At 47.1% G+C, this 13,724-nt stretch overlaps 1 protein-coding gene across 2 annotated transcripts in view; it reads right to left on the minus strand.

Annotated features, from left to right (window-relative positions):
• POLD1 (DNA polymerase delta 1, catalytic subunit) overlaps positions 1 to 13,724 on the minus strand; it is a 509,877-nt gene that overhangs the window by 215,023 nt on the left and 281,130 nt on the right. For both annotated transcript variants that reach the window (XM_085616214.1, XM_085616215.1), the window contains exon 21: positions 4,404 to 4,556. In XM_085616214.1, coding sequence (XP_085472340.1) covers positions 4,404 to 4,556 — 153 coding nt within the window. The remainder of the gene's footprint in view (positions 1 to 4,403; positions 4,557 to 13,724) is intronic.

The raw sequence follows: 13,724 nt of genomic DNA on the forward strand, positions 1-13,724 counted from the left end.
GCCACATTCTCTCTCCATAAATAACTTTTGGCGTAGCTGGAACTACCTTATGTACTTCACTGTCAGTTCACTTGCACCCTGCAGGTTTTGCAATGTTTTGCTACGATCATGAGATGCATCTTCCTGCTCAGTAGAAGTATGCCTTGCCTATTCAAAATAAGCAATCACCAGTATCACACTGGTCTGAACGAGGATGAAAAATGATCAACTTTTGCCAGCAATTTAGTTTTAAACTCTGCTTAGGAGCTGTAGATGACGTCATCAAATTGGTAAGAGCACCATTAGATCACATCAGTGTACCAACATCGAAAATAAACGTTCTTATCTCGCCCTGTCTTCTCCCAGCACCAGCCATAGCTGCAACAGCACAGGCACCTGAAAGACTTCCATCAAAAGCAAATGTGTGAGTGATTGCTGAGCAAGCGGACCAATGCGGCACGAGCCGCACCGGCAAATTGCTTTGTCATGTGAGATACTATGAAGTGGACGCTCACCTTAAAAGATTCAAGAAGTCCAGATGGCAGGCTCCGTAAACAAGTATCAGCCCCTTTACCTGAGGCTGCACTTGAGGCTCACGCCTGTAGCAGCTTTCTGAACATCTCGACAACAGGCTCCGACTCACCACCACGGCGAAGGTGGCCTTCTGTTCTTTTTTCGGATAAAGGTCTAAGGCCCTAAATCCTCTACAGAATCTGAGGTCTTTTACTTTCAGTTTTTAATTGGACTCCCAAGAGAGTTCTCATCCTTTTGTGACAGAAAGGAGTCCGTGCAGCATTCTCAAGAGTCCACTTGCCCTGTTCTCGAAACCTGGCTATTTGCCATCGAAGCAGTTTTTCCCTAGAGCAACCGCTATCCTACGGAGTCACTACACTGACCGCGAGCTGTGGCGGGGTGGCATTCCCATGATACATCCTGCACCTTGGGGCAAGAAGACCTTTCTACTTGTGAAAGCGACATTCTGTATATGTTTTTTTAAATTAATCTTTTTATTAAACAAGCTCATCATAGAGCATACTAACTGAAAGTTTACAGCGGACACTATGTTAAATTTCCGCACATATCTTCCCAGGAGAGCGGTCATGGTATGGAGGACATTCTGTATATGGTTGGCGGGAATAAGTATTTCCGTACTCTGGCTGGGCAGAGACTGAATGGTAAAGGCCCAGAAGGGCGAATCTGTGTCAAATTGTTTTTCCACATTCCTTTCAACTATCTTGGCCAGTAGTGAGTAGTGAGTGTTTATGTTGTCTAAGTTTGGTGGGTGTTTTTTTTTTTTTTTAGGGGGAGCCAACTAAATGTCCCTAAAGAAGGTGTTGATTATTTTTTATTGAGTTGGAACATTATCAGTCTCTAGAATATCATCTTTAACATAGCTGCTGGCATTGGACATGCAAAACAGCTTTCTGGAGTGTAGAGTTTTCTTTTTTGGCCTGTACCTGCATATTTTTCCTGGGATTACACAAATTCCTCACCAAGTTGTTAATGTCCGCTCTTTTCAAACGAATCAAAACAAATCCCAATCTTTGATGATCCACAGTGAGCAGATTGTTTTACTTTTTCTCTTTTCTCTGTGAGTGAGGCCAGCTCACTGAGGATACCAGCCATCAAAGCTCAATAATGTGGGGGGACACATCTCTAGTACTACCCAGGTGTTTTTAGGTCTCGCCTGGCGAAAGCAGCACATGCGCTGCTCTCGTCAGAGAGACCTTTTGGAATCGATTCTCCGCCGTGGGCTCATGCACGCGCCTGCATGGACAAAGATGGCTGCTATCGCCATCTGTCCAAAGCAGACCGCATGCGCAGGTCCGTGGGGCAGTGGACAGTCCGCCGCCATCTTGTTCACGCCGGCTTCCTTCAACTCTGGCTCCGGCGTGCTTACACTTTAAACAGTGCACGGCCGCGCTGGACCCAGAGTTGAAGGAAGCCGGCGCGCAACAATTTACAACAGAGTTTTGAAGATACGGAAGCTGTGTTCCTACCAGCAAACATCCTGTTTCTTGCTACTTAGTAACCTGGAGTTCTCAGATATCCAGATACAATTTAGGAAGTAAGACCCGCCGCCCCAAAATGAGCGTACAGAGCGTTCGGTTCTAATTTTTCCGCATTCGAGGTCCTCATCTAGTCCCGGTTTTTTATTTGCATTCTAGTTCCGAGATTGAATGGGAATGAACAGGACTACAAGTACCAGAATGCAAAGATAAACCCCGGCCAGCTTGAGGGGCTCGTGCACAGGACGGGGACTGTTGAGAGCTCTGGTGCACACACATTGTGGTGAAAATAGACTCAATCATTCCTGAATTTCTGCATTTGCGAGTTAAGATTGACTGCCGAGACCCTCTGTACCTCACCATCAATGGTGCAAACATCTATTTCACTTTATGTTCCTACAGTGGCAGAGTAAGCGTGACAAGTGCCCTGGTGCAAGGATGGACACCATAGACGCAGAATAGCAAAATATAACACATAGCATCCCAGAGCTCCGGTGCCACTGCACCTGGCGCTCCATTGATAGCTTCGCCCCAGCGTTCCTGCCATCACATGTGGGAATGTTTGCAAACTCACAGCGACCAACTGCCAGGCTTAAAATGATGGTCTTGTGTTTTTGATGATAAAACGTTAACAAAAAATAACGGTTCGAACATCAGCGACATGGAAAATGGCGACCGCGAGGTAGAGGGTGGAGAGAAAGAGGAGAAATCAAGAGAGAAGTGGAAAGAAAGGGAAAGAGAGAGAGACACGGCTCAAAAGCCAACACAATAGAGTGGATTAACAATTGAGCTGTGGAGGGAGCGGTTACCCTGAGATCACAGTGTGTCGAGAAGCAGCGAGACATCCTGCAGTAACAGAACAGGGCGCATCTCCTGCAGGCGCCGCATCCGCCTACAAGAAGGATGTGTGCACAGCCTCAGGCGGTAGCGGAAAGAACCGGGGGTAAGAGAAGGCCAAGGGAGAATGGTTGCATATGCCGCCTGCTTGTAGCTCCTCTGAACTGGCGGTGCTTTGACTGTGTATACAGGGAGCACCAGTGTACAGCGGAATTCTGTACCCCTGTGTACTGGGGGAGGCCCCGCATAGGAGTGCTGTGGACCACTGTGCACTTTAAGAGCCACTGTGCGCCTCTGTATACTGGCAAAGACTCTGGGCTTGTTTACAAGCCCCTTGCGCCACCCGTACGTCGTTTTTCCCATGTTAAAAATGACGTAAAAGTGGCGCAAGGGGCTTGTAAGTAAGCCCCTCTGTGTACAGTGAGAGCTTCAGAGAGTCCGTATCTACGTGCACCGTAAGAGCCGCTTTGTACAAGTTCGATTTGAGTGCCTCTGTGCACAGCGAGTGCTTGCACCCAGTAAGTGCCTGCATTTATTTCTGTGCACAGTACACCAAGGGTCTGTGCTTGCGTGTGTGCCCCTGGCTCTTATTTCTGTCTGCGTGCAGTGAGTGATTGCATCTTAAAGTACAGTGAATACCTGTGTATTTTTGGGGAACAACCTGCAACTCCGTGTAAAGTGAACAGGGCTTTAAGTGGGATGAAAAAACCTGAAGAGGTTCTCAAAGGGGCATGATCGATGGAATTAAGGCAGGCTTAATAACACTTAAGCCCAAAATCTGTGCTTAGCATAGTGTTCCCCCTCCCCCATGGCATTTAGCTGCTTCTGCCATTGCATCCAGATAGGTAATACAACAAGTAACATTACAGCTTCACAAGCCAGGATTATTGGCTTTGTCAATGGTTGGCAGTTGCATAAGCGAGATAAGCAACAACTATGGATTCGTTGTATAGACTATGGAAAATATTTTAGTTCTGAAATGATGAGACTGAAAGAACTATAGAGAGTCTCTCTGAAGTTACATCAAAGGCAGTGAAGGGTGGCACTGGAGTTTTAAACCAAGCATTAAAAATGCAATAGGTCTCGCCTTTTTTTAAGTTAAAGCCATTTGCTTTGCTATACAATACCATTAGCAAAGCAAATGGCTTTAACTTAACCAAAGGCGAGACCTGTTGCATGTTCAATGCTTGTTTAGACAGGAGGTTATCAGGGTTCCTAGGGAGAGTATATTTTTATTTTATAGACAGACTAATTTTCATTTGAAAAAATAATGGTGTTCACTTTAAAACGTGGAAGAAAAACTAATCGGTGAATGGCTTCTGGACCTACAGTGCTCCACCAGACTAGGTTTACCTCCGCTAGTCTATGGGGAGTCTTTGTCCTTTCATTCACAGTTTTGAAAAGTGTGCAATGCTCTTCCTTTCCTTGAGAAAGTCACATCTCATTGGGTCCATGGTACAAGTCAATCAAATAAAACAGAAACATACATGCAGATGGGTAAAAGGTGGCTGCGGCATGGGAGCAGGGAGAACTGCACCTTGACACTAGAGTACAAAGGCATGTAACTGCTCTCCCTACCTTTCTGCTAGTTCCACATGTGCCTGCTTTCCAGCATACTCGTCTGCAGTCCTTGTCAATTCCTTGGTGATCACCAATTGTGAGATGTCAATCCGATTACAGAGGAGGTCTGAGATTACTTCCTTAGCATGTTCCACGGCACCCGAAGGATCTCTGAAATACAAAAAGAGCAGTCCTGTCTTGTTATTTAGTGCAAAGGGCAGATTACCATGGAAATTGGATAGTGGCACAGATGCAAAACTAGGCAGGAGCCCACGTTATCAGTGGTGCATGGAGGCTAGGTTTTGTGAGACCCGTACCCTAATCAAGGCCATTTGAGTACATCTCTTCTCATTGTGTAAGTACTAACGTTCTGTTCATAATGTGTTGTAAAGGGGGAGGATATGTTATACACTGGTAACCTATGTACTGAGAATGTGTCATGTAGAAGTAGGAAGGTGGGGTTCACCTGTGCTTGGAGCTCTAGATGTGAAGCTATTGGTCCGGGCATGTCAGTTGGAGTATGCCTGGCTGATGGATAGCTACGTTAAAGTTATAGGGAGAGTCTTTTGAAATAAACCAACTTAATTCACCTCTGCTTTGTGTCTCTTCGTTACCGGGGTGCAAGATTGGGCGCCGAGGAGCCAGTCATCACCTACAACTGCCCATGGTAGCTTTGAACCCAGTGATCAGTTACAACCCTTCTTCCTCAGCGACAGAACGGTTTTAAACTAAGGACGTCTTAATTCCACATGTCCCAATGCTAGTAGGAAGATCATACCGACTCCGGTATTGTCGTTTGATTTTTTTTTTTTAAGTCGGTGAAACTAAAAGGCTTTAATTTGGAGGAAGTGCGAGCTGGCCATCAGCAGCCGCGAGCCAGGGAGTGAGGCTAGTAAAGGCGGGGTCGGCATCGGACACACCGATGATATGGCGGTCTTGCCGGCCCCCGACGACCAGGGAGGCGGACCTGTCGCGCACAGCAGCGACGCGACAGGCGCACCTCCATCGCGATAGGTCAGCACCCAATAGGTCGTGACCCGGAAGTGAAAGGATTCACTTCCGGGTCGCGCTGGTGTCCAGCACCAGGTCGGCTGGAACCGGTCTGGTGGCGAATGAGAGCCACAAAAGGCTGGGGAGCAGAGGAAACTTTCGCTTTGCCTTCTGCGCTCCCCAGCCTGTAGAGCAACCTCGCTAGGAGGCTGCGATTTAATTTTTCCTTTTTGTTTTTACCTCCAGGTCGCTGCTGTCGAAGGCTCGTTGGGTGCCCATCGCGACGGTGAAATATCGAGGGATCGCTGCTGGCAGCTGTATCGAGTCGGCGTCAAAGCGAAGTTTGCTGTGGCTGGGAGCGAGGATCGTCGGGAGCGTAGCAGGACTGCCACAGGATCGGGTTGGCGTCAAGGCGAAGGTTGCTGTGGCTTGGAGCGACGATCGACATCGCTGTGTTGGTGCGCGGTGGGAATTGGGCGGCGCAAGTGCAGGAAGCGGTAGAGTGCAGTGAAGACCGGGTAAGTGCAGTCTGGGACGGCGCACAGCATCGCCGGTCCCAGTGCGGGGAATACACTAAGGTCTGCCCGCGAGGAGCAGCGGGGGCGGAGTACAGCGGGCTGGAAGAGAGCGCTTTGTTTTTTCAGTTGCGCGGGAGCTTAAGAGCTTGTGGTTTCAGTAACCGGCAGAAGAGGGGGGGGGGGGGGGGGGCATGGAAGTAATCGTTTCCTACGTGTCTGTTGAGTAAGGAAGCAATTTTTAAACAAAAGGAGAGTCACTGTGACCTAATGATTAGGGTCTGAGGCTCTTGCTCTCGAGGTTAAGTGTTCAATTCCCAATGTTTCTGTTCTGTTAGAGTTCTTTAAACAAGCATACTGTTTGGCAAATCATCAAGAATTCAGCTGGTTTTACAGGAAGTGCGGAGCGCTCAAGGGCATTATATTTCGCAAAGTAGACCCTTGCTTTAATGTGCAGTGCTCTATTCTTGGTGTTTCCTTTGTACTGGTAGCCACACACAACACACTGTTGGCAGTGCGGTGATTAATAAGGGCAACAGTGAGCAACGCATAGGCACCCTTGCACTTAGCCTGGTATTTGATGATGGGTTTGTCTTTTGACCAGTGGAGGGGGGGGGGGGGGGGGATTGCGCTTCATATTGTTTGTTCATCTATTACAGTGATAGAGTGCTGAACAGTCTCTTAACCAGAACAAGAAGCGGATTTTACAGTGTGTCACCAATTTGGGGAACGTGGTTTCATTGAGTACCATTGCCAAGTTAAGTAGGTAAACAGTGCTATCATTGTATACGCGGTGTTAGTCTAAGGGTCAAAGCATTTGGCAGGAACGTAAGTGGCAATGGCAAGTAAAATGAAACGGGGCGATAAGCGCTCTCGCATGGAGTACATGATGGAGACAATGATGCGAAAAATGGTTACCATGGACAGGATATGGAAGAAGGTAGATAGATTGGGGCAAAACCTAGCATCTCAGGGAGAGGGTTGAAGGTCAGGAGGGGACGTTGGAAAGGCCCAGGCGCACCATAGTACCCACCAAGCCCAGAGGGGAATTAGATCCCTGCCTAAGCGGGTTAGGCCCAAAAAAGGGGTGACTAAGACGAAAGCCACGGCTCCGGTGTCTCAGCCCAAGGATGGGGAGGTCCCTGGACCATCAGGAGTGGTTCCACTGGGGGAGGGGGGGGGGGGAGGGAGGGGGGGGAGTCCCTTTGAGTGCCCCAGTCCCGACAATTCCAGTGGGGGTAGTACCTTTGGGGTAGTAGGGGTGAAAGAAATGCAGGGGGACCCAGAGGCTGAAGCAATGAAGTTGATTGCCCAGTTTGTGGTAACACCTGGGGGGCGACTAGGGACTGGGCAGGTGACACCTTCTATTCCCAACCCAAACAATGGGGGTACACCACTGGACGTCAACAAGGAAGTACTGGTGGTTAGTCAGGCGAAGGAAAAGCTGACAGAACCTGCTGGAGTGACCGCAGCAGGTAAGCAGGGGACGCTGCGCATGCTGGGTGTGGGAGAGTCTCGTACCGGGAAGGAGAACGTGGCTAGGCATGTGTTGCGTGAGTTAAAAGAACTCATTTGGTCAGGCAGCTATGCTAGCATGTTTTCTTTGCTAGTTGATGAAAGAGAAAGAGAGGAAGCTAAGAAACAGAAGGCCTGGATGCTCCTGAGAGAATGGGCAAGTGAGTTGTTAAGATTCAGGGTAGAGGAGAACTTGAACAATTGGAACAGGGTTTTTTTCGGTATTTATGGAAGTAATGGCTGAACGTTTTCCTAACATACAGGCAAAGATGGCATGTTACCAGAACTGCATTACTATGACTCATAACAAATATGGGGGAGGGGGTTGGAAGCAGTATGACAGACTTCAGTAGGGCTAAGTCATCTGACCCTGCACTCTCCTGGAACCAGGTCGATACGATCTCTTGGTTGGATCAGTTTGGAGCACCACAGTCCAATCATCAGTTTAGTACAGCGCAAGCTAATAACAGAGGACAGACAGCCCCAGCATTTCATTCTTATCAGCCCTTTCGACCTGCCCAGAACACAGGCCCTGCCCATAGCTCAGGGGATGGAGGAGGGCGGAAGGGGACTTGTTGGGATTTTAATAGGAGGACATGCACTAGGGCACCAGGCACATGTAAGTTCAAACATGCCTGCTCTATCTGCGCTAACCCTTCACACCCAGAATCCAAGTGTCTCAAAAAATCAAGGGATAAAGGCAAGAGAAAGCAAGACTGATTGCAGGGTGCACCAAGTTACACATTCACCCATTGACATAACAGCTATGACCCGTGGCTAAACAAATACCCCTGTCATTCTACTGCTAGGACGCTGCAAGAAGGTTTCACATATGGGTTTAGGATCCCTGCACCGGATTATGTTGGGACGCCAGAATGCAAAAATCAATTGTCAGTGAGGACCAACTTAGGCGTGGCGGCAACTAAGATTGCTAAAGAATTACGCCTGGGCAGAATAATGGGCCCATTTGATCACATCCCGGTGCATAACTTTGTTTGTTCTCCTTTGGGGGTGGTACCCAAAAAAGAAGAGGGCGAGTTCAGGTTGATTCATAATCTATCTGCACCTAAGGGCAACTCACTGAACAACGCCATCAGTGATGAGATTTGTAGTGTGAAATACGCGTCATTTGACCAGGCGGTGGAAATGCTTATGGGGCTGGGCCCTGGCGCTTTGCTGGCAAAATCTGATATTGAATCAGCTTTTCGTTTGTTACCGGTGCACCCAGAGGACTTTCACTTGCTGGGATTTAAGTTTCAAGAAAAATTCTACATGGATATGTGTATGCCCATATGGTGCTCGGTCTCCTGCGCCTATTTTGAAAAATTCAGTTCATTTTTGGAATGGGTTTTTAGACGTGTGACCGGGCATCAGTTTGTCATGCACTATCTAGATTACTTTCTTATCCTGGGGTCGGCGGGCTCTCAGAAGTGCGCGTGGGCACTGCAGGAATTCTGCACGCTCATGCGGGCCTTAGGGATTCCCCTTGCGCTGGGAAAGACAGTTGGACCAACAACAACAATAGAATTCTTAGGTATTGAGTTAGATTCAGTCCAAGGGTGTTTCCGCTTGCCGGAAGACAAGATTAAAAAATTCAGGACAGCTTTACAGCAATGCCTAGCCAAGGATAAGGTTACCTTGCATCAGTTGCAGCAAACAGTAGGACAGTTGAACTTCACCCTCAGAGTGATTCCAATGGCACACCCATTTTCCCAGTCCATCGCCCAGGCCATGACCGGCATTAAAGAAAAGCACCATCACACCAGGCTGTCGGCTGAGGTTAGGCAGGACATGCGGATTTGGATGGCATTCCTGCAGGATTTCAACGGCAGGGTGGTCTGGCCCGGTCCACCCACTACCCCTGCAGAGTTCGGTTTATGGACTGACGCTGCGGGTAGTGTTGGATTTGGTGCCATAATTGGCAATCAGTGTTCTAGGGGCGCTCAGTGGCAGCAGCCAGGCGCCACATGGCAGCAATATCTTTCTTCGCCCAAACCAGGGACAAGGGGGATCCCACCGATAGCTTCACAGTCAGGAAGGCTTTAAAGGGTTGGCAGCGCATCCAGGGAACAGCACCGGACTCGAGACGTCCAATAGGTGTGGAGCTGCTAGCAGCCTTACTAGGGAAGCTTGACGCTTTTTCACTAGCCTTTTATGGTGCATTTCGCATTGGGGAATTGGTGGCCCAGAATAAACAGGATACACATGGGGGTTTGCAGTTAGACCATACAAAGGTACATGGCGACGCCTTATTGATATCCATTAAGAAGTCCAAAACTGACCAGGAGGTCCGCGGTGAGGGGTTAGTTCTACATCGGGCACATGGCAATCCGTGCTGCCCCGTAGCACAAGTTGAAGCATTTTTGCAGCATAGACCTTCGACAAGGGGTGGGACACTATTAATCCATGCAGACGGTACACCTCTTACCCGGTTTCAGTTTAAAAGGGTCATGGATATGGCAGTTTCAGCAGGCAGGTTTAGACCCTCGTGGCTTTGGAACTCATTCTTTTAGAATAGGGGCTGCCACAGAGGCAACAGCAAGGGGCTTACACAGCAGCAATGTCAAAAGAATTGGGAGATGGTCCTCCAATTGTTACAAACGCTATATGCGGCTGCACATGTTGGAAGTGGGCCGTGTACACTGTACTGATGCGTGTCTTTTCTGCTTATCTCTACAGTTTCTCAAACCTGTCACGCAGGGGGGAAACTGGCGTTGGATCATCCACAACTAGCAAAGCAAGGACATGCACCTCTTCCAGAGACAGAGACAGGAACACAGGTGGTTTGGATTATAGGCCATTCATATGTGAAACGTTTGAAGGCATTTTTCTTTTCAGGGAACTACAAATACAGAGCAGAGCAGGCTGGTTTCAGGGTCTCATTCCATGGGAGAGGGGGTCTGTGTTTGAGTCAGTGCAGGAGTTTTGTAGGGGACTTATTGAGCAAAAGGGGTCCCCGCCCGGATATCAATATCTTACACCTAGGAGGGAATGATCTGGTGAATCTGGGTAGAAGAGGGCTAGTGGAATCCATAATAACAGAGGTGGGTCGGTTATCAAAAACATGCCAGGAATGCACCATAGCATGGTCACAAATGGTACCTAGATGTCAATGGAGGGGCGGGGAGTCTGTGAGGGCACTGAACCACCCTGTAAGAAGGATCAATAAAAAGATAGAGAGGTCTCCACAGTTACAGTCGATCGCCCACGGGTGCATCAGGGGGGAACCGTGCTTCTTAAAAGACAGGGTCCGCTTATCAAGGGTAAGTAACGCCATCATCTCAGAGATGGGGGTAGAGTCAGATAGGCAACTATGTTGGCCCGTGGCGGGAAGGTCATGATTGGTGAGCAGTAAATTTAAGGTCCTTAGGGGGCGGCGCCATTTTTGAATGGGGTCGCCCAAGGGGGAGGGACAAATCGTCCCTCCTAGAACTCCAGGGACAGTTACAGCCTTTTTGGCTGGACGGGTGCGGGGGAGGGGGGAGTTACGCTCTTCCTAGGCTGCTTGGCCACTCCGCACGTGCACAATGGCGCCAGTAAAGGGCGCAGAATTGCAAGGGCCCCTTATGGAGATAGTATATAGAGCGTACGGGGGTAATCGGGCCTCTGCGCATGCGCACTCCGGCGGGAGGGCGGGCTTAATTGATAAGGATCTGACACCAGTTATCGACCTTGCCATAGGCTCAAGCATGGATACGCAGAAAATAATTGCCATTATGATTATAGCTGTTGTTATGGTTAGATTCGGATAGGAATAACTTGTATTACAGTTATGTTAAGGATAGCCATCTGACATCTGTACATATCAAAGGTAATCAATGTCAATTGTATGTTTTTCTGCGTAAATTTGTAAGTATTGTATGATTAAATGTTAAATTGTTTGTTAATAAATACGTCCGGGGGGGGGGGGGGGTATCTACGACCCCCCTTTTCCAACTAAATTTTTGTCCATGATATTATGTGGGTCTTGACAAAAGGAAGTGGGGGTATAGGTAGTGCCAGGCCATATTGACAGCGCGAGCACTTGCTTTGAACTCGCGTGACGGGCTTTGAGAGATGCTGTGAATGTAGGGGAGCACAGTGCAGCGTGCACTTGATTTCTGTTGACGCCGCACTTATTGGACCTACGCACGTTGCATACTGTGATGTGCACACTGAAAAGCAAGGAGATTTTACAGTAACTTTCTACTAAATATGGGTGACACGCACACCAATGCACGTCATTCTCATGGAACTTCAGCATTTTTTATCACAACGTGAATTCTGGTGATACGCACACATTGTTCGACTGAGTCACATACGTGACTCGCACACTAACTTTTACTGCATGTCATTCTTCAATATTCTTTGTAACTACACACCGGTGAAATGCACATCTTTTGACTTTAAAGATCTTCTTTGCTGTATTTTTTTTACACTTTAGGGCTGATTTTTAGGAAGTATTTGCATACCACATATGCCCAACTTATTCACATAGTTCCATCATGCAGTCTATAAATGCCATTATTACTCCTCCCTTATTTTTGGTGCAACATTGTCCCTTATCAGTGGAATGGGAGGATTGGATAAAGATGTCCGAGACATATATTGAAGCATAGATGGTCAGGAATTTAGTGCTGCTAGAAAGAAAGCGTTACTTTTGAACACGTTTGTTAAGGAGGGTTAACATGTATTTAAGTATTTGCCATATGCAAATGAACCAAATGGGGACCCAATTGAGAATGTATATGCCGCAGCTAAAAAAAAAAGCCTCAAACACAGGTTTGCTTAAGAGGTGAATCTAGTCATGACCAGGTATACATTTTACATATATCCTCAAATTGAGAGTTTGTTTACAAGGTAAGGGGAATTGTTGAAGAAATGTAAGTTTGGTGAAATGACTGATGAATTAATTCATGATCATTTAAAATGTCCATTGTAAGAGTAAAAAGATCCAAGAGTGACTAGGAGCTGCGAAGAATCCATCCCTGAAAGACGAAATGGAAAAGAAGGACACAAGCTGTGGGGAGATTTGCAGCGTATCTAGAGGGGTGTGAGATGTGGGTATGATACTTAAGTCTAGCAATACTACAGGGAAGCCCAAGCAACATAACAAATTGTGCTATAGGTGTGGGAGCAACTTTCATACTGCAGACTATTACAAGAGCATACCAGTCAATAAGGATTGTAGGAAGTTTGGTCGTAAAGGCCACTTTCCTATTGTTGGCAAACAGGCGAGGCACTGTAGATGACAAATGCATGATGTAGGAGTGTGAAGATCTTATCCTTTGTGTAGGGAATGGAAATGTAGACCCAACACGGAATTCGAGATCAATGGGAAAACCGTAGAACTTATGATACACTCCGCTACAATGTATAGAATTATTCCCAGGGAACTGTTTGCCGAACTCTGGTCAGGAACAGTCCTGTTACCTTGCCTAAGAATTTAAATCCTGGGAGATATCACGGGGAAACCATTGACTTGGTAGGGTACATGGAGTCTACAATAAGATTTAATGAAAGAGAGATTAATGAAAAGTGTATGCGGTGGAGGATGGTCCGCCTAGTTTGAGTGTATGACTATGTATGATTAGTATGACCTCAATATCATTATATATCCCAGAGCGTCCAACCAGGTGATTGAGAACATATCAATATCAGACATTTTAAGTGAGGCACGTGATGTCTTCAAAGCAGGATTGGGTCATATGAAGGAATAGGTTAACAAGATTGTATTGAAGCATACCATACTAATTCAACACAAATTGATAAGAATCCCTTTAGTTGCTTGTGCTGCGGATAAGGAGATATTAGACGAGATGTTGTTAAGTGGTGTGATTGAACCAGTGGAAACATCCTGTTGGATGTCCCCGGTTGTAATCACTGAAAAATCTTATGGACGGTATAGGTTTTGTGTCGACTTTAAATCTCCCAACCAGAATGCAGCAGTTAATACTTACACTTTGGCAAACATATATGTGAATTAATATTGGCTTTGGAGGGGGTGGAATGGGGTGTTAGGTATTTTTCTAAACTGTATTTAAAGAATGCCTACCATCAGATTAAATTACACAAGGAGTCTAAACCACGGACAGCTTTCATTACCATGGAGGGCACGTTTCAATTCACATGCATGTCCTTTGGTTTATGTTTGGCAGCTACAGCTCGTGTGTTTCAAAGAATGAAGAACAAAGTAGACAAGCATTATATCAGGTGAAGGATGCAGGTGTAACGCTTCGCCGTGAGAAGTACAAGTTCTTAGTGGAACAAGTACATTGTTTAGGGTACAGCATTACTGCAAATGGTATTAAACCAAAGGGAAATTAATTAAATGCCATTA

Source organism: Triturus cristatus, chromosome 7 (assembly GCF_964204655.1).
Source record: "Triturus cristatus chromosome 7, aTriCri1.1, whole genome shotgun sequence".
Lineage (NCBI taxonomy): Eukaryota > Metazoa > Chordata > Amphibia > Caudata > Salamandridae > Triturus > Triturus cristatus.